This window comes from Hypanus sabinus, chromosome 20 (genome assembly GCF_030144855.1).
Source record: "Hypanus sabinus isolate sHypSab1 chromosome 20, sHypSab1.hap1, whole genome shotgun sequence".
Lineage (NCBI taxonomy): Eukaryota > Metazoa > Chordata > Chondrichthyes > Myliobatiformes > Dasyatidae > Hypanus > Hypanus sabinus.
This window is the reverse complement of record NC_082725.1, coordinates 32,051,129-32,072,982: the sequence shown is the minus strand read 5'-3', so window position 1 is coordinate 32,072,982 and position 21,854 is coordinate 32,051,129. Positions and strand designations below refer to the sequence as shown.

At 41.2% G+C, this 21,854-nt stretch overlaps 1 protein-coding gene across 1 annotated transcript in view; it reads right to left on the bottom strand.

The window, feature by feature from the left end:
* mylk4b (myosin light chain kinase family, member 4b) overlaps window positions 1-21,854 on the bottom strand; it is a 164,470-nt gene that overhangs the window by 49,233 nt on the left and 93,383 nt on the right. Inside the window, exons 3-4 of the mRNA XM_059945306.1 lie at window positions 8,806-8,902; window positions 8,029-8,716 (exon numbers count right to left, since the gene is read on the bottom strand). Coding sequence (XP_059801289.1) covers window positions 8,029-8,716; window positions 8,806-8,902 — 785 coding nt within the window. The remainder of the gene's footprint in view (window positions 1-8,028; window positions 8,717-8,805; window positions 8,903-21,854) is intronic.

Here is a 21,854-nt window from a genome sequence, read left to right as displayed (position 1 = left end):
CTGATTTTCCCTCTCTTAGATGGACTGCCTTCCCAGGCTGACAAGCTCCATCTACCCGAAAAAGACCATCTATTATCAAAGTATTTATACTATAGACAACCTTGAGATTAATCTTCTTACAGGCTGCCACAAAAGAAGGGAACCCATTAAAAAAAAGACTGTCAAACACCCAAAGTGCTTCACCTTAAACTGGCACTGAAGAGAACGAGTGCAGGTACACAAAGAATAGTAGATGAGGTGAGGAGTGTGGGCCCCTGATAATGCCTATGCTGAAGATCTGATGAGTGAGAGCTTACTATAATATTGGGTGAATTTCCTGGTTGGACAGTCTGATCAGGAAACCCAGAAATAAAAGCTGCCCTTTTAGGAGCTGAAGACATAGGGGAAGAATTAGGCCATTCAGCCCATCTTGTCTGAGTTTAAACATACCAATTTAATTGGGTTCCTCTCTAAATTACTGGCTACAATATATTCCAGTATATTAAAATTGGAAAGATTGTTAACAGTGATAAAAGATGCTGGTTCATGTATGGAAAGGGATTCTGTGTTGAGGATTCAGTTATATGAGCAAAGTCAAGAAAAAGATGACAATGTTGGAGTTTGGACAAGGAGATCTCAAGCAATAGTGGAGAAAATTTGGAGGTGTACTCTGAAATAAGTGACATCCTAATACAGACTAGCGGAGCGGCAAAAAGGAGGAATTATTCATGTCGTTATGCAAGAAATGATTCTTAAATAGTTTGATATTCAGGGCCCCAGACAGTCCTTCCAGGTGAGGCGACACTTCACCTGTGAGTCGGCTGGTGTGGTATACTGCGTCCGGTGCTCCCGGTGTAGCCTTTTATATATTGGTGAGACCCGACACAGACTGGGAGGCCGTTTTGCTGAACACCTACGCTCGGTCCGCCAGAGAAAGCAAGATCTCCCAGTGGCCACACATTTTAATTCCACGTCCCATTCCCATTCTGATATGTCTATCCACGACCTCCTCTACTGTCAAGATGAATCCACACTCAGGTTGCAGGAAAAACACCTCATATACCAGCTGGGTAGCCTCCAACCTGATGGCATGTACATTGACTTCTCTAAATTCCGTTAATGCCCCTCCTCCCCTTCTTACCCCATCCCTGATATATTTAGTTGTTTGCCTGTTCTCCATCTCCCTCTGGTGCTTTCCCTGCTCCCCCTTCTTTCTCCCGAGGCCTCCCGTCCCACGATCCTTTCCCGCCTCCAGCTCTGTATCACTTTCGCCAATCACCTTTCCAGCTCTTAGCTTCATCCCACCCCCTCCGGTCTTCTCCTATCATTTCGCATTTTCCCCTCCCCCCACTACTTTCAAATCTCTTACTATCTTTCCTTTCAGTTAGTCCTGACAAAGGGTCTAGGCCCGAAACGTCAACAGTGCTTCTCCTTATAGATGCTGCCTGGCCTGCTGTGTTCCACCAGCATTTTGTGTGTGTTGTTTGAATTTCCAGCATCTGCAGATTTCCTCGTGTTTGCTCAAAGAAAAGAGTACTCCATTTGTTATTAGAGAATAAATGTCACAGGCAGAGAACGTTTCAATGGAAGAATGTTTAGGAAATGATGATCACAATGTCAATTGATTTAGAGTGGCCATGGAATAAACAGGACAATTAAATGGTAAAATATTCAACTTAAGGAGAACTAACCCCTGTGATCTGCGAAGGAGTTCGTGAATTATAACTAAAGATTGGCTGGTAAAAGAGTAATGTTAGGAACAGTATTGAGTAAAATCAAGGCATATTCCACAAGAGGGAAAGCAGGAACATCCAAAGCTAGAATTCCCCAGTTTGAGGATAAAAGTGTTAGAATAGAGTCATGGAAAAATACCAGACAGAAACAAGCCCTTTGACTCATCTAGTCCATGCCAAACCATTTCAATTGCTTGAATGCTATTGCAAAAAAAATATGATAAATGGCACATTTGCTATGCAGTGTAGACCCAAACTGAATAAAGAAGAATTGATGGGGAATGAATTGAGAATGTATGAAAATACATTAGCAAATAGCATTAAAGAAACACCAATTCATGGTGAATAGGTAGTCAAAATAGATGGGATAGATCAAGAAGCAAAAAGGAATGGCTGAGATATGCAATAAACATTTTACATGCCTTCCTAAACTAGGCGAATGCTGATGGGGGATATGATAAAAATAGATTGAGAAAGTGATTAAAAGGACAGCCATGCTGAAAATAGAAAAGTTGCCTGGTAGGCATCGGCTGATTTTTTGCCGCTGAGGGAAGTGGGGAAGTAAGGGTGGATTTGGTAGAAGCTTAGTCAAAGACAAGTTTAATGAATGTATTAGAGGTAGACAGCCAGGAGGAAAATTCAAAAGTTAGGTCATTGGCAGCTGAAGCCACAGCTACCAAGAGTAAAGCAATTAAACTTGAAAGTGATTAGAAAACTAAAAGTGGAGAAGGATAAATTTTGAGGAGATCTCGAAAGTCAAAAGGAAGGATTATGGAGGATTTTGAAAATAAGGCATTGCTTAACTGAGGGGCAACAGAATAAGTATCTTGTTCATTGTGTGACTTGAGGTTGCAAGAGGGTCGATTAAATTCATGCTGCAAATGCTGCATAAGTGCACTTTCAAAGGCAACTTGATAAAGTATCACATGACCAGCATTAGCTAAATAGAAAGAATATGATTAAAGAGGCAGCAGGAGCATCAATATAAGACTAGTTATGAGGGGGAGATTTTTATCAGCATGGGAATGAGTAGGAGCATTTTGCTTTATGATGTATTAATGACCTGAGCTTATGATAAGTTTATTGCAGTTTTTAAAAAACAACTGAGGAAGTTACATGATTCATGGTAGTAAACCATGGGCAAAATCATTACAGGCTGAGGATATAGACAGTCTGAAGAAAAGTGTAGAAGTATGGCAGGTGACAGAACAGATAAGTCATACAGACTATGAGTTGCAATTTTAAAGGGAACAGAAATTCCAGCTCCTGAAATTTCGTCTCTAACACATTTACCTTAGATGTTCTTTCATCATCATTGAGTCAAGAATTCTGACAGCTTATTGAATAGCTCTCTTCAGAAAACAAAATGCAGCAGTTTAAGAATTTTCCTGACCATTTCTTTCTCAAGAACAAATAGCAATGGGGAACAAGTGCACAATGCCCCATCCCGAAAACAGACATAATTTACCAAAAAAGTTGATGGCAGTTTTGTAAGCACTGCTAAGAATTCATGAGAAAATACATTTAAATAAAATGAGCAGCCTTTTAAAAAAGTCCAATAAGTAAGCAGAAATAATAGAAGTTACTCTAAGCATGATCTAAAATGTTACCACAACTATTGTTATGGGCTCAGCTGAACTTTTTGATAGATAAAATTTTTAAAAAGTGGTCAAAGTTGAGAATAATTAGTACCTTTTATAATTTGTTTTATTGGAAACTTCTGAACAATCACTTCTATTGCTGATGTGTGCATCTTTAAGAAGACAATGGCTTGAGTCTGAAGTGAGGTATTGCTAACCATATACAACTACTGTACCAAGGCTTTCATTAGGATTGATATCCAAGCTAACAATTCATGGAACATACAGGAACTACTATTTACAAGGCCTTTTCCTCTTCTACAATTGTGCATCAATGGAAAATTACCGAAGACTGCTAGTGAAACACACCTGAGAGTAGTGAACACAAGTTATACTTTGCTACATTTGCGTTTAAAAAAAATTAAAGCAGGGGAACAGTTTTATTTTTTCTTGAGCTTAAATGCTAAGAAAAGAAATTACAAGATTTAGGAGGATGTTTATTAAGAATAATTGATAAAAACTTGCTGACTAGAGTCAACAGCTCTTATTGGAACTACCAGTGCTCTATCATTTAAACTTCAGTAATCCTTGGACTTCTGCATGTGTTTTACTGAATGAGAAAGTTTGAGTGCTGCTGAGTGAGAGATGGTGCTACATCTACCACTTGATGTTGGAGGGTTTCTGTGTCTGTAGATTCAGAATTAAAAAGAAAGACAAGTCTTTTTAATATTTCATTCATTTTAGTGTTTTTGATCATAGTGGTTTCTGGTTAATTGGAATACATTGTACCCAGTTTAGTTTGGGCCAATTAGCCAAAATTTCACTGAACTAGTTTAAAAAAGACAAGCTACCATTTAACTGAATAACACATTATGTTCTTAAATGAAATGCAGGATAAATTAGAACACTACCAATATTACTACAGTATAAAACTATAAAACTGTGCATTAGTTCCTAATATTTATTGACAGAGAATTCATCCGGAGTATGCTGTTGTGTTCTTTTGATTGACTGTAAATGAACAAAATCAATGCCAACATTTAGTGCACATAATGGATAGCTTTCATTGCTTTCCTGTATGAAGTATTGTCAAAAATCATTGCTTTTAATTCAGCATCAGTTGGCCCAAATGAATGATGTAACACAAGCATACATAACTGACATTATTTAAAAACTATCTGCTCTAAGTAAGGTGTAGTGTCTAACAGCCACACGTGCACACTAGTTACACTATGCTAATTAGAGACTGTTGCATCCTCCAAATCATCATTTTCATTGTAACATTCAAGATGATTGTTGATACCTTCAAATTCTTTGTAGTCCTGAACTTGAAGTAGTGAAATAATTTCATTTTCACACCCAGCCGTTTCCCGCATCTCCTGAATGCTTGAAAGCCCAGTGAGGAAAACAGTTCTTACTGCTTATTTTTTATTGTCTCATTGCTTATTTCTTACCAACTATCAGTGACAAAGATCACTGCTCTGACACTGCTCTACAAACACACGTAACTGAAGCTATTTAAAAGTTGTTCACTCTAAGCACTGTGTAGACTCTAATGGCCACACAAGTCCACACAACTGACACTATTTAGAAACTTATAGGCAACAGTCTGCTGTCCCAATTAAGTGGCATAGTGCCCAAATAAATAGAGGAAATCCTGGCTACTTCTCTCGATTAGTTTTTGTCCTTTAAGAGCTGCTCCAAATCAGTGGCTGCCCCTACTAATCGATGGCCCAATTAACCAGAATCCACGGTGTTTCCAAATATTTCCAAATCAGAGACATTTATGTGTTAAATTCACTTTAACAGTTACACAAAGGTCCCTCACTCATAGCCTTGACGGCTGTCAAACTATTTCAAGGCTTCTTAAGCATGATGCACAATATCTTTTACCCGAGGCACCCCATCCTCCTGCACACCTCAGGCCTTGTCACTCAACTCCAGCATGCAGGGAGTCAGGGATATTGGCTCACCACACCACCACACCAAACCAAGGTACGTGCAGGGTTGTGGGCACAGTGGGTGACAATTCCAGGTAGTGGTGTGTGTTTATCATGATCTGACAAGATGTGTTAAATATTTCAGAAAACATGTAGCTCAGATAGTTAATTGCTGGGTTGAGTTGTTCTCCAATCTTGGCAATTTACATGCAGATGTTTCATCACCATACAAGGAGTCATCATCAGTGCGCTATTAATTGTGGCGTGTCCCCCAAATGCTTGGGCTTTACAATCTTATCACTCAGAGCTGATTGGTCGTCATTTTGGAAACTCAGTTGTGCTGTGAAGAGGAAATCCCATTGCTGATTCGTTGTGTTGTGAACTTCGTGCATGGTGGTCTGCTATTTTGCCCACATTGTTCACGTAGTGATACGTTGAAATTTTGCGCTTTAAAACGTGTTTGCTTTGTCATGTTCTACAACACTTCCGTAACTGCATTTCCTTTTGTGTAAAATAGGAAAATTGTTAAAATTAAAATACAATGCATTATACAAGCAAAGAAACACTATCTGATCTTAACTGCTATTTTACAGTTACTTTTACTCATTATCCTCAAGCTATCAGAGAGATTTCCTTTCTTCTGCCCATTCCTCCAATCCTTCTGAGCTACTGAAATCCTTTTCATTCTCTCTTTCCCAGTTCTGATTAAAGATCCCTAATCTGAAATGTTAACTTTATTTCTTTCCACAGATGCTGCCTGATCTTCTGGGTGTTTCCAGTACTTTCCATTTTAATTTGAGAAAATGGTTACTATGGTGGCAAATTCTGAAAGGTCATCAAAATTGAATATAATTCCTTAAGCTAAAGAAACACTATATTGAGGTATCAACCGTCTACTGATTAGCAGAGTGCTTGCTTTAAAAGATAATATTTTTGATTTTTTTCCTAAGTTTAATATTTATTGCCCCCTTCCTCTTTGAGAATGTGTGCTCGGCAACTTCTGCTCATAGACCTTCCCGTCCATCTGAGATTTAGCTATTTTGTATTATTGTTGTACGTAAGGGGAATGAAATATATTTGTTTCTGTCTGCTGTGCATTCAGAAAATATCCTTTCGTTTCTGGCTCTGTGAAGATTTAGGTCCTGCACATGGACGCTCAGGGCTTCCCTATGATGATAGAAGTAGGTGCCCTCAGATCCACTCACCACTCCTGACTCTTTTGCTGAAACGTCAAACCATTTATTTACTTAGCTGCAGTAAGTTAGAGACTCAAGTGTATTTGTCTCCATCTGCTGTGGATTCAGAAAATATCAATTTTCAGGAAAAAAAAGACACATACTACAGTACTTGTTATTGAGCAATATTCATAAAACATTGCTTCTATTTTTTTGTAAATGACATTAAACACTACTTTGGTGTTCCCATATTCCAAATCATTTCTCTTGCACCAGAGTGATTACCATCTCTGTTGGTAATCATTTTAATTTCCTTTCATGAATCTATTCTTTTAACACAATTCGGTATCTCTGTTTTCATTCTGTTCCAGAGTATGCAATGAAATAAAATTCCTTACCTCAGAAGGATTTTTTAAACTTTTCACACTGGATATGTTTGCTGTCTGCAAGTTCAGTACTGGATATCTGAATCTTAATTATACTTGTGAAGGCAGTACTGAATTTCCTGGAACTGCAGCCCTCTGCATGGTGAAGGTTCATTGCATTGAAATTTATCCCTAGTAGGCACAGTAAGCTGACTCTGTCAGTAGTAGTCCATAAACTGAATTTGAATAGCCTGGGTATGAATTTCTGTGCTATTGTAACTGAGGCACTTGCTGAGTGTTCAAAGTTCAATGTATTATCAGAGTACATACACGTCACCACATACAACCCTGTGATTCTTCTTCTATTGGCATACTTAGCAAATCTATATAAAAGTAACTCAAAACAAGATCAATGGACAACAAACTGTGCGAAGCAAATATAAATAAATCACAATGTAACAAATATGAAATAGCAAAATAAAGAGTTCTTAAAGTGATACCATTGGTTGTGGGAACAGCAGAAGTAAAATGAGTGTAGTTATTCCCTTTTGTTCAAAAGCCTGATGGTTGAAAGATAGTAACTATTCTTGAACCTGGTGATGTGAGTCCTGAGACACTTGTACCTTCTAACTGATGGCAGCAGTGACTAATGAGCATGGCCGGAGTGGTGTGAATCTTTGATGATGGATGCTGCTTTTCTAAGGCAACTTTTCATGTAGATGTGCTCAATTGTTGGGAGGGGCCAAATCCACTACGTTTTGTAGGAATTCCTGCTCAAAGGCATTGGTGTTCGCAAACCAGGACATAAAGCTGCCAGTGCTGTCGATGGGTATATAACAGCCACTGGCATTGGCACTTACCAACTTGATATGAGACTCTGATGTTGCAGTCACAGATTAATACACTATGAAACAGGACCAAATACCTAACTCATCCACACTGACCATGGTGGTCAATAAAATTGTTCCATTTGCCTGTGTTTGGCTTTTGTCATTTTACATCCCTCTGAAATGTTAATTCTCATGTTAGGAATATTAATGGTTCTAAACTGAGGAATAAGTTGCCTAGATTCTGATTTGTAAACAACACGGTTTCCTTTTACAGAGGACGAAGATACTGGGAATGTCTTCACCATTGGTAATTTGAAAAGTAACAACTGAAAGTGAGATATCATAACTGTTGTAAACTATTCACTAGGAAACTTGCCTTGTAGAATATACAAACCAACAAAAAGACACACTGGATGAAACTTTTACCTGTGAAGTAGAACTGGTTGCTGATCAATGCTCGATTCTTCTGTGCAATTTTTTTCTTTGGATTCCTTAGTGATTGTCATAGCTGAGTCAGTGCTTTCAAGTCCTGTGTCCTTTTCTGCATCATTTGTTTCTTCAGCTTTTAAATGCTTTTGGCCTGTTTCCTCATTCTCCTTCTCTATTAGATAGTCCTCTCCTCCTATGGGCACTGCTTCCTTTACAAGATATTCATTACTATCCTTCTCTGCTTGTATTTTCCCCTGTATTTCAACATTTTTTATCTTCTCATGCATTTCCTTGTTCCTTTCCGTCCAACCATCATTTTGCCTGTCGCTACTCGACTGGTTCAATATAGTGTCAGAGGCTTCTACAACCTTTATTTCAAATTGTTCTTCTGCAGCAGGATCTTCACATTTGGTTTCATCACCGGCATTAATGTCCAAAGTGGCATCAGGAAACTCTGGAGTAACATCTGAGGGAGTGCCCTCTACCAGCCTACTAGGCTGGAGTTCAAAGTCTCCAGCATCTTCCTTCGATGTGTCTCCTTTTAATTTAGTTACATTGTTCTGCTCCGCCAGATCTTTGACTTTATGCTGAGCTTCAAAGGCACTTGAGCTGTGAGCATTTTCTTTATTTAAATTCTGGACTTTTGAATCACCGGAAGTATGGAGATTCTTCTGAATTTTCTCTACTGTGAAAACAAAGAAGAGAAAATAATAAGGCATTATTCCCTTTATGAATTTTTGTATGCAACGGGCATTAACTGATGTTTTTGAATACCTGTGAATTCTGGGCATTTGTTTTTCGGAGTTGACTTTATTTCTTTAGCATTTACAGCTTGCTTTTCTTTCACCTCATTGGCTCTGTGATCCTTCACCTGCATAACAATAAAAGAGAATTAAGTTTCCCTCCAACTCAGTATGCAGAGGAAACCTTGTCCTTCTGTGCATGACTTGCAGGATTCACTAAATTTCTCTTTGCTTGGAAATACAGTGCCTTGAAGAAGTATTCAGCCCCCAGCTGTTTGTTCGCAAAAATGAGCATTACAACCAGGAATTTTGATTAATTTAACTGAGGATTTTTATTTGTGAATCACGTGCTCTTTTTTCACTGTAGAGTTCAAAAAACATGAAAATTTTTAAAGCATGAAAAATTAAAAATTAAAAAATTGAGAAGTCAGCAGTTCAAAAGTACGGTATTCATCTCCCTTTGCTTAGTCTTTAGATGAACCATCTCTCACAGTGATTACAGACAAGAGTCTTTTAGAAAAAGTCTCTATTAGCTTTGCACAATGTGATGGAGAAGCCATTCCTCCTTGCAAAATTGCTCAGGCTATGCCAGGTTAGTTGGGGAGTGGCAGTGGACAGCAATCTTGAGGTCATGCCAGAGATGTTCAACTGGGTTAAGGTCAGGACTCTGACTGGGCCACTGAGGACATCAATCTTCTTCCTTTGAAGCTATTCCATTGTTGCACTGGCAGTGTGCTTTGGGTCATCATCTCACTGAAAGACAAAACTTCCTTCCCAGTTTCACCTTTCTGACAGAGGCTAGGACCTCTGTTTTCAGATCTTTACCCAGGATCTCTCTGCTTTTAGCAGCATTTATCTTCCCATAAAACCTGACCAGATTTCTAGTCCCTGCTGTTGAAGATCATCCACATACCGTAATGCTACCTTCACCATGCTTTTCAGTAGGGATGGTTTTACCTGGCTGATGTGCAGTATTAGATTTACGCTACACTTACTGCTTAGTGTTGAGGCCAATATGTTCCACAAGACCTTCTTCCACATCTTTACATTATATTCTAAGTGACGCTTTGTAAAGTTTTTACGGATAAGGATATGCTTTGTTTAAACAGGACTGCTTCTTTGCTACTCTTCCATATATACCTTTCTTGTGCAAAGCCTTAGAGATTGTAGAGCCATGAACTTCAGTTGCAGCCATTGACCTCTGCAGCTCATTCAGTCATAGTAGCTTCTCTTCCAAGTGCGATTCTTCTACAGTGACTACGTATAGACGGGCAGCCTGACCTAGGCAATGAGGCTGTGGTTTCATACTTTTTCCACTTTTTCGTGATGGACTGTACTGAGGTTCAAGGTACGTTCAGCGTCTTTGAAATGGTCTCCCGCCCTTCCCCAGATTTGTGCTTATCTATTATTTTTCCCGACTTGTCTTGATGCTCTTTTGTCTTCAGTTTGGTTTTGTTTCCTGAAAATCTGCCATACTGCTGGACCTTATACAGAGAGGGGATATTTATTCTTAAGAATTCATTAAAAACTGGTGATCATCAGCTCACATACTGTTGTACTCCTGGCCCAGGCAATGGTCTCCACAACTTTAATTCTCTGTCCCACTCCCTTTCTGGCCACTTGACATTATTCCAGTTTGATCCAGTGGAAGTTTGAGCAAAAACACCTCACCTTCTTTTTGTGCATTTGGCAGCCTGTGGGTCTCAATATCAAATTCAGTTAACACACTATCATAATTGGTACATTCTGCTGTCAGGTTATCTATCATAATATTAAGGTTTTTTTTTTGCTGTCTCCTCTGACCTGCATTTCACAGCTTTTGTATGTCCATTTGATTGTGTACCATGTTCTATCCCTTTAATTTCCCTCATTAATCTACTAATCAAATAACTCCATGAACATTAAAATTATCTAATCAACCCAGGCCTCACTTCAGAAGTATTCCCAGAGTCTGATTGATCTTCTCCTCATCCTGACTGAAAATTAAAATGAGGTTGTTTTCTCAGCTTTCCAGATCTGATAGTCTTCAACCTGAAATATTGACTCTAATTTTCTTCCAAAAGATGCTGCCTGACTGTCTGAATGTTTCTAGCATGTCCCTTTTTCATTTCTAACACTTTTGTTGTGTAAGCTTTGACAGACCCTACCCCTTGCCTGAACAATACATTCAACTCCAAAATGACCTTTGGTTGAAGTATTTCAATTCTGTTTTAATATCTTAAATATTGAGAAAATATTTGAGAATATGTTTAAAATTTTAATAGGTTTTTTGGATCTTTATTGATTCCAGAACCATTTCTAAACATTCAGGCTGTCTGATAGCTTTAACATCTGGATCTTAATTATTGTTAATCCCTTTTGGGATGTGGCAATTACTTACCGGGAACATCCAAACCGGTAATTCTGCTTCTGACTATTCCTTAACACTTTTTTTTTATCTAAGTACAGAAACAGTTCCAAATCTGGAGAGTGCCTTTAATGTCCTAGACCTAGACCTATTGTTGAAATCTTGTTGATGTAGCAATGAGATCTGATTTTGAAAAGACATTTTAGATATAGACTTAGAAAATATAAGCCAGAAAATTGGTTCAATGAACAGAATCACACATTTTTTCAAGCTGCTTTGGACAAGATTAAGTTATGTCCTCAATTTTTCCCATATCAAGGGACCAAAGGTTGAAAGGTGCACTGCAGACAACAATGTGCTTTGCATTATATTTTTGAGGACTTTCAATGTTTGAATTACTATCTTTTTAATTTTGGAAGTATTCAGAGATTTTTTTCTTCTTTCTATAGATATAATCAGTGACCATTATTTAGGGACTCCCTAAAGTGGCCACTGAGTGTATATTCAAGGTCTTCTGCTGCAGGAACCCATATATTTCAACATGTTGTGCATTCAGAGATGCTCTTCTGCACACCATTGTTGTAACATGTGCTTATTTGAGTTTCTGTCACCTTCTTGTCAGCTTGAACCAGTCTGACAATTCTCCTCTGACCTCTCTCATTAACAATACATTTTCGTCCACAGAACTGTCACTAATTCTCCTCTGACCTCTCTCATTAACAATACATTTTCGTCCACAGAACTGTCACTTTTTTGGAAGAGGACAGCGAGGCTTGAGAGGAAGTGTGGTGGCGACCATTTTCAAATTGTCCAATTGCTTCTCAGATCGGAGTTCTGAGAGGTGGGACTGTGCAGGCGCGTGAAGGAGGCCCGGGAAGGAGGGAAGATATATAAAGGAGATACTGAGTGAGGTAGTTCTCTTTTGGAAGAGGACAGCGAGGCTTGAGAGGAAGTGCGGCGGCGGCCATTTTCAAATTTTCCAATTGCTTCTCAGATCGGAGTTCTGAGAGGTGGGACTGCGCAGGCGCGTGAAGGAGGCCCGGGAAGGAGGGAAGATATATAAAGAACGCCGCCTTAAGAAGCGGGCAGCTTCGTTTGCGGGCAGCGGAGTGAGCCGGGCGCAGAGTGTAGGGCTTGGGCTCAGAGGGTGAGCCGGGCGCAGAGTGTAGGGCTTGGGCTCAGAGGGTGAGCCGGGCGCAGAGTGTAGGGCTTGGGCTCAGAGGGTGAGCCGGGCGCAGAATGTAGGGTTTGGGCTCAGAGGGTGAGCCGGGCGCAGAGTGTAGGGCTTGGGCTCAGAGGGTGAGCCGGGCGCAGAGTGTAGGGTTTGGGCTCAGAGGGTGAGCCGGGCGCAGAGTGTAGGGCTTGGGCTCAGAGGGTGAGCCGGGCGCAGAGTGTAGGGCTTGGGTTCAGAGGGTGAGCCGGGCGCAGAGTGTAGGGTTTGGGCTCAGAGGGTGAGCCGGGCGCAGAGTGTAGGGTTTGGGCTCAGAGGGTGAGCCGGGCGCAGAGTGTAGGGCTTGGGCTCAGAGGGTGAGCCGGGCGCAGAGTGTAGGGCTTGGGCTCAGAGGGTGAGCCGGGCGCAGAGTGTAGGGTTTGGGCTCAGAGGGTGAGCCGGGCGCAGAGTGTAGGGCTTGGGCTCAGAGGGTGAGCCGGGCGCAGAGTGTAGGGCTTGGGTTCAGAGGGTGAGCCGGGCGCAGAGTGTAGGGCTTGGGCTCAGAGGGTGAGCCGGGCGCAGAGTGTAGGGTTTGGGCTCAGAGGGTGAGCCGGGCGCAGAGTGTAGGGTTTGGGCTCAGAGGGTGAGCCGGGCGCAGAGTGTAGGGCTTGGGCTCAGAGGGTGAGCCGGGCGCAGAGTGTAGGGTTTGGGCTCAGAGGGTGAGCCGGGCGCAGAGTGTAGGGCTTGGGCTCAGAGGGTGAGCCGGGCGCAGAGTGTAGGGCTTGGGCTCAGAGGGTGAGCCGGGCGCAGAGTGTAGGGCTTGGGCTCAGAGGGCTTAGGCGGAAGAGGGCACAGTAGGCTTATCTTTTAGTTCTTGTATTTTTAGTTATTTGGGAGGTATGAGTGTGAGGGCAGCTTGTTGTTCTCGGTGTCGGATGTGGGAGATCCTGGAGTCTCCGAGCCTCCCGGACGTCCACATCTGCGCCAGGTGCGCCGAACTGCAGCTCCTGAGGGACCAAGTTAGGGAACTGGAGCTGCAGCTCGATGACCTTCGCCTGGTCAGGGAGAGTGAGGAAGTGATAGAGAGCAGTTAAAGCCAGGTGGTCACTCCGGGGCCACGGGAGGCAAATAGGTGGGTCACGGTCAGGAAGGGGAAGAGGCAGGTACTAGAGAGTACCCCAGTGGCTGTACCCCTTGACAATAAGTACTCGTGTTTGAGTACTGTTGGGGGGGACAGCCTACCTGGAGGAAGTGACAGTGGCCGAGCCTCCGGCACAGAGGACGGCCCTGTAGCTCAGAAGGGTAGGGTTAGAAGAAAGAGGTCCATAGTAATAGGGGACTCAATAGTCAGGGGCTCAGACAGGCGTTTCTGTGGAGGTGACCGGGAGTCCCGGATGGTAATTTGCCTCCCTGGTGCCAGGGTTCGGGACGTTTCTGATCGCGTCCAAGATACCCTGAAGTGGGAGGGTGAAGAGCCAGAGGTCGTGGTACATGTAGGTACCAATGACATAGGAAGGAAAGGGGAAGAGGTCCTGAAACGAGAGTATAGGGAGTTAGGAAGGCAGTTAAGAAGAAGGACCGCAAAGGTAGTAATCTCGGGATTACTGCCTGTGCCACGCGACAGTGAGAGTAGGAATGGAATTAGGTGGAGGATGAATGCGTGGCTGTGGGATTGGAGCAGGGGGCAGGGATTCAAGTTTCTGGATCATTGGGACCTCTTCTGGGGCAGGAGTGACCTGTTCAAGAAGGACGGGTTACACATGAATCGTGGGGGGACCAATATCCTAGCGGGGAGGTTTGCTATGGCTACAGGGCGGACTTTAAACTAGTAAGATGGGGGGGCGGGAGACTATTTGAGGAGACTATGGGAGAGGAGGTTAGTTCACCAGTGGAGCAAGTAAATAGACAGTGTGTGAGGGAGGAAAGGCAGGTGATGGAGAAGGGATGCGCTCAGCCCGAAGATGTAGGGGAGAAGAAAAAAAAGGATAATAAATTTGAGTGCATTGTTAGGGATGGAAAGAGAGGAGGAGATGGAGAGTATCTTAAATGTATCTATTTTAATGCTAGGAGCATTGTAAGAAAGGTGGATGAGTTTAAAGCGTGGATTGATATCTGGAATTATGATGTTGTAGCTATTAGTGAAACATGGTTGCAGGAAGGGTGTGATTGGCAACTAAATATTCCTGGATTTAGTTGCTTCAGGTGTGATAGAGTAGGAGGGGCCAGAGGAGGAGGTGTTGCATTGCTTGTCCGAGAAAATCTTATGGCGGTGCTTTGGAAGGATAGATTAGAGAGCTCCTCTAGGGAGGCCATTTGGGTGGAATTGAAGAATGGGAAAGGTGCAGTAACACTGATAGGAGTGTATTATAGGCCACCTAATGGGGCGCGTGAGTTGGAAGAGCAAATGTGTAAGGAGATAGCAGATATTTGTTGTAAACACAAGGTTATGGTGATTGTGGGAGATTTTAATTTTCCACACGTAGACTGGGAAGCTTATTCTGTAAAAGGGCTGGATGGTTTAGAGTTTGTGAAATGCGTGCAGGATAGTTTTTTGCAACAATACATAAAAGTACCGACTAGAGATGGGGCAGTGTTGGATCTCCTGTTAGGGAATGCGATAGGTCAGCTGACAGATGTATGTGTTGGGGAGCACTTCGGGTCCAGTGATCACAATAGCATTAGCTTCAATATAATTATAGAGAAGGACAGGACTGGACCTAGAGTTGAGATTTTTGATTGGAGAAAGGTTAACTTTGAGGGGATGCGAAGGGATTTAGAGAGAGTGGATTGGGTCAAGTTGTTTTATGGGAAGGATGTAATAGAGAAATGGAGGTCATTTAAGGGTGAAATTATGAGGGTACAGAATCTTTATGTTCCTGTTAGGGTGAAAGGAAAGGTTAAAGGTTTGAGAGCACCATGGTTTTCAAGGGATATTAGAAATTTGGTTCAGAAAAAGAGGGATGTCTACAATAGATATAGGCAGCATGGAGTAAAGGAATTGCTCGAGGAATATAAAGAATGTAAAAGGAATTTTAAGAAAGAGATTAGAAAAGCTAAAAGAAGATACGAGGTTGGTTTGGCAAATAAGGTGAAAGTAAATCCGAAAGGTTTCTACAGTTATCTTAAAAGCAAGAGGATAGTGAGGGATAAAATTGGCCCCTTAGAGAATCAGAGTGGTCAGCTATGTGTGGAACCGAAGGAGATGGGAGAGATTTTGAATGATTTCTTCTCTTCAGTATTCACTAAGGAGAAGGATATTGAATTGTCTAAGGTGTGGGAAACAAGTAAGGAAGTTATGGAACCTATGACAATTAAAGAGGTGGAGGTACTGGCGCTTTTAAGAAATTTAAAAGTGGATAAATCTCCGGGTCCTGACAGGATATTCCCCAGGACCTTGAGGGAAGTTTGTGTAGAAATAGCAGGAGCTCTGACGGAGATCTGTAATATGTCATTAGAAACGGGGATTGTGCCGGAGGATTGGCGTATTGCTCATGTGGTTCCATTGTTTAAAAAGGGTTCTAGAAGGAAGCCTAGCAATTATAGACCTGTCAGTTTGACATCAGTGGTGGGTAAATTAATGGAAAGTATTCTTAGAGATAGTATTTATAATTATCTGGATAGACGGGATCTGATTAGAAGTAGCCAGCATGGATTTGTGCGTGGAAGGTCATGTTTGACAAACCTTATTGAATTTTTTGAAGAAGTTACGAGGAATGTTGACGAGGGTAAGGCAGTGGATGTAGTCTATATGGACTTCAGCAAAGCCTTTGACAAAGTTCCACATGGAAGGTTAGTTAAGAAGGTTCAGTCGTTAGGTATTAATGCTGGAGTAATAAAATGGATTCAACAGTGGCTAGATGGGAGATGCCAGAGAGTAGTGGTGGATAATTGTTTATCGGGATGGAGACCGGTGACTAGCGGGGTGCCTCAGGGATCTGTTTTGGGCCCAATGTTGTTTGTAATATACATAAATTATCTGGATGATGGGGTGGTAAATTGGATTAGTAAGTATGCCGATGATACTAAGGTAGGAGGTGTTGTGGATAAGGTGGATTTTCAAAGCTTGCAGGGAGATTTATGCCAGTTAGAAGAATGGGCTGAACGTTGGCAGATGGAGTTTAATGCTGAGAAGTGTGAGGTTCTACATTTTGGCAGGAATAATCCAAATAGAACATACAGAGTAAATGGTAGGGCATTGAGGAATGCAGAGGAACAGAGAGATCTAGGAATAACTGTGCATAGTTCCCTGAAAGTGGAGTCTCATGTAGATAGGGTGGTGAAGAGGGCTTTTGGAACGCTGGCCTTTATAAATCAAAGCATTGAGTACAGAAGTTGGGATGTAATGCTAAAGTTGTACAAGGCATTGGTAAGGCCAAATTTGGAATATTGTGTGCAGTTCTGGTCACCGAATTATAGGAAAGATATCAATAAATTAGAGAGAGTGCAGAGACGATTTACTAGGATGTTACCTGGGTTTCAGCAATTAAGTTACAGAGAAAGGTTGAACAAGTTAGGTCTCTATTCATTGGAGCATAGAAGGTTGAGGGGGGATTTGATCGAGGTATTTAAAATTTTGAGAGGGATAGATAGAGTTGACGTGAACAGGCTGTTTCCATTGAGAGTAGGGGAGATTCAAGCTAGAGGACATGATTTGAGAGTTAGGGGGCAGAAGTTTAAGGGAAACACGAGGGGGTATTTCTTTACTCAAAGAGTGATAGCTGTGTGGAATGAGCTTCCTGTAGAAGTAGTAGAGGCCAGTTCAGTTGTGTCATTTAAGGTAAAATTGGATAGGTATATGGACAGGAAAGGAGTGGAGGGTTATGGGCTGAGTGTGGGTAGGTGGGACTAGGTGAGATTAAGGGTTCGGCACGGACTAGGAGGGCCAAGATGGCCTGTTTCCGTGCTGTGATTGTTATATGGTTATATATGGTTATAATTAGATGTTTAATATGTTTCACACCATTCTCTGTAAATGCTACAGACTGTTGTGCATGAAAATCCCGGGAGATCAGTAGTTTCTGAGATACTCAGACCACCCTGTCTGGCACCAACAATTATTCTAGAGTCAAAGTCACTTAGATCATATTCCTTCCCCATTCCAATGTTTGATCAGAACAACAAATGGATGCTTTGATGTATGCATTAAAATTACTGTAGGTTACAAAAACATTTTAGACACATATATATAAAGCTAAGACTTTTACACAGTACTGTAGAATTTTTATGTGTTGCACTGTACTGCTGCTGCAAAAAAACACAAATGTCATGACATACATGAATGATGATAAACCTGATTCTGATATGGGTCTCTATTGTGGGCTGAGAGTGGGAAGGGGGCAGGGTGAGAAGAATCATGGTTGGGAATAATGGAAGGGAGAGGGGAGAGAGTGGGAAGCACCAGACAGATGTTCTGTAATGATGAATAAACCAATTACTTGGAATCAAATGACCTTGCTCAATGTCTCCGAGCTGGGTGTGGCTGTACGTGCACCCTTCCTCCCCAAACCTGGCACCTCTTCTCTGCCACCAGTCCCACACCCCTCCTGCAGCATTCCTCCCTTGCCATTCCCAACATCCTTTACTCCCAGCAGATTTACAAACTTGTTCTCTGCTCCACAGTGTCAATATACGGTACTGTGCAGAAGTCTTAGGTACTTTATCTATATATACAGTATGTACCTAAGACTTTTGCACAGTACCATATATTGAGTTGCTGTCACTTATTTGGCTGATTTGACAGTTCCATTAAAGTGCAGGTGCATTGGTGTACCTAATAAAGTGGCTACTGAGTTCATATTGTATATAAAATCTCCAACATGCTCATGTCTAAGGCAAGATCTAATCAGGTCTAGACAGATTCTGATGACTAAAGTATGCAGGAATTCATAAAATAAAAATCATTGGCAAAGCATTTAGACATAACCTGAAGAAATTTTATTTTCATTTCTAAAGTTGTCACGATCTGGAACATCCTGATGAATGTGTTGTAAGAGTTAATTCCACTGATGATTTAAAATCCAAGTTGAATTTCCAATTAAATGGAAGCTGAAGAAGAGGAGCTGCCTGGATACAGACCATAACTTCAGGGAGAACTTCATGCAAAATTTTCTCTCACACATTTAGATGTTTGCTCTGTGCAGTTCTGAAGTATGTGGGGATTTATGATTTTTGATTCAATTAGATTTCCAAATATACATTGCGTAGCTCTGCTCTATATTTAAAAGAACCACAATGGGAATGATGGACTGAAAAAGCTACTTCTGTATTGTAAGTATGCAGAATACCGATTCTAATCCTGGCTAACAACTGTTGTTTAGAAACAGGTGTCACGTTGTAAAATTTGCACAGACGTAGCCTATCTGTGAATCAAGAATCAGACACCTCTAAAATATTTGATCGTACTATTTTCCTACAAGACATGATATCAAGGTCAGATTTTAAAACTACACCAGTTAATATTTCTAGTGATAGTGTTTCAACTGTATAACTTAAATTTACACTCTTACTCTAATTCTACAGACTTATATTGAAATATAGATTCAGCATGATTTGATTTCTGAATATGAGGCTAGTTTCTTCTCAGTTTGTTCATTATCTGCTGTGTCATATGACATGGGACATCATGGTCTTTCCATGACTGTGATTGTTCTTGGCAAATTTTTCTGCAGAATTTGCCATTGCCTTCTTCTGGGTCAGTGTCTTTACAAGGTGGATGACTCCAGCCGTTATCAATACTGTTCAGAGATTGCCTGCCTGCGGTCAGTGGTTGCATAACCAGGACATGATATACATCGTATGATCATCCACCACCTCCTCCCATGGCTTCATGTGACCCTGACTGGGGGGCTAAGCAGGTGCTACACCTTTTCGCAAAGGTGACCTGCAGGCTAGTGGAGGGAAGAAGCACCTGTGGTGGAGACGTATCTTCAACCCGCCATCAAATCTTCTCAGTAGGTTCTCCATTACAGATTTTTAATGAATCTTTAAATCCAGCAAAGTCAATCAATATGAGGAAGGATAATCGTAGACCAAAAATTGAACTGAACAGATGTTCATTGCTAAAAATAACCTTTAGAATGTTCATTCTATAATTAAATATCCATGCCTGAACATGTTGGTAGATATTTAACTAATTTGACACGGGAGGCAGTTGTATTCAAGTCACAGATTCCTTTAATTGTTTGTCAATACATTGAGAGCTGAAGCAGATTGAAGCTATTATCTGGTTCAGGACTATCCTTTATTTTAAATGGATTTAATTTTAAACAACCACTGTTTCTGAAATTAAAAACAAATGTCCTCACATGCACTTGGGAAAGAAAGCTCTAAATTTATCATTATTTCCAGAAGTATCTATTAACTCACTGCTCAGTTTGATTTGGAGTAAAATAGTTACAATATAATGAAGCAAAATTCTTCTTATATTTTTTCCTTACCAATTTTCATTTATACCCCATTATACCATCAACTGCTCATTACTGACAAGAATGTGGCAGTAACCTGTTTCAGGAAATTTCCAGTTTCTGTGCAGTCTAATAATTTAGTCTAATTCAACCAACCAACTATCTGACATTTCATTCAATGCTGACATCTGTCTTCACCTCTTTTTTTGGGTTACTCCTATTACATGTTATTCCTGCTGCCAAAACCAACGCCATATCCAAAATATTCACTGATGCTTCTGAAGATATGTCTTCTGGCAATTTATTGGGTTTAGTCAAGAAAGCAAGTTGAGAAAAGAGCCACCGGGCCCACCTGAAGAGAATTAAAAATTAGTAAGGAGAGAATAAGCATTGCACTAGTTGCACGTTGCACATCCCTACTCTACACCATCTTCTAGGAAATGGAGTACTTTAGAAATGTAGTCAATAATGTAATTTAGGGAATACAAGTAATTACTTCTGCACAGCAAGCACCAAGCATTACATTAGTAAGTATATATTATCAGAAATATTGAAAGAGAGTAAATATCTGCCAGTACTCTGAGATAAATCCTTTACTCTTTTAAATTAGTGGCATGACACCTTTTACATCTACAGGAGCGATGAGACATCTCATCTAAAGGATCTTCAAGTCAATTCTGAAGACAAATGTACTCTTTCTTTTATCTTTTGTCTCATCTGTTTTTCCCCCTTTTCCTTTCCATGCTATAGGTGCCGACATTTTACAGGGGCACCATCGAGAGCCTCCTGACTCACTGTGTCACCCTCTGATGCAGGAACTGTACTACCCTCGATCAGAGAGTGGTGGGGACAGCCCAGCACACCTATGGATGTGAACTTTCCTCTGTTCAGGGCGGTTACAGCAGCAGGTGCATAAAAAGGACCCGGAGGATCATCAGGGGCTCCAGTCACCCCAATCACAAACTGTTTCAGCTGTTTCCATCTGGCAAATGGTACTGCAGCATTAAGGCCAGGACCAACAGGCTATGGGACAGCTTCATTCAGCGGCCCATCAGATTTATCAATGCACATTGATCTGATTGCATAGGACTGTACATTGTATCTGACTGAACATACCTGTATACAAACAATTATGTATACAATCTTAGTGCTTGGGCAATACCCTCCCACATTTCCCTTCCTTATTGCTTGTACATAGCAACGGAGACACAAAAGTATTTTTATTTAAGAAATAACGATGGATGCATGAAATAAAATTTTAACTCTAGAACAGATCCATAGCTACCCACTGCCTGGTGCTACCTCTTAAGTGGCCGGTATTATGACAGGACCCTGGGGAGAGTTGTAGAACAGAGAAACCAAGGTGCATAAATACATAGTTCCCTGAAAGTGGCGACAGAGGAAGAAGAAGAAGTATGTTTGCCGTCTTATGATGGGACACTGACATTGGAAGCATGTCACACCTTCACAAGACAAAGATGAGACAGCTCCTGAAAATTGTGTGCAGGTCTGGTCACCATGCTGCAGGAAGGATGTGATTAGGCTAGAAAGGGTGCAGAAATTATTCAGGAGGATGTTGCTGGGACTGGAGGGTGTGAGTTATAAGGACAAAATGGATAAGCCTGGGCTTTTTGCAAAGGAGAGGTGACCATACAGAGGTTTATAAAATCATGAGACGATATAGACAAGTTGAAAGGTCGCAATATTTTCCCAGTATATGGGCATCTACAAAAGTTTTTATAACCAAAGGATACAATTGTAAGGTGAGAGAGAAATGACTTAAATGGGACAGGAGGAGCAAGTTTTTCTTATGGAGGATAGTGGGTATATGGAACAAGCTGCCAAAGGAAGTGGTAGAAGCAGGGAGTATAATTACAATGTTTAAGACAAATTTGAAGCTAAGCTTTATAAAGATATGGAGCAAATTCCTGGCAAATGGGAGTAGATCAGGAAAGTACCTTGGTTGGCATGAAGAAGCTGGTCTGAAGGGGCCTTTTCCATGCTTTCTAACTCTATAACACTCAATGTTGGAAACACAGATGAGACGAAGTAACTGGCTTTTAGTCCATGGGAAATATCAAATTATAGTCCAAATGCAATTTTATGCAGCATCCACACACACTTAACATCTTGCGGCAGTGACTTGTTGATGATCAGGAGTCCAGCCTGACTTACTCATC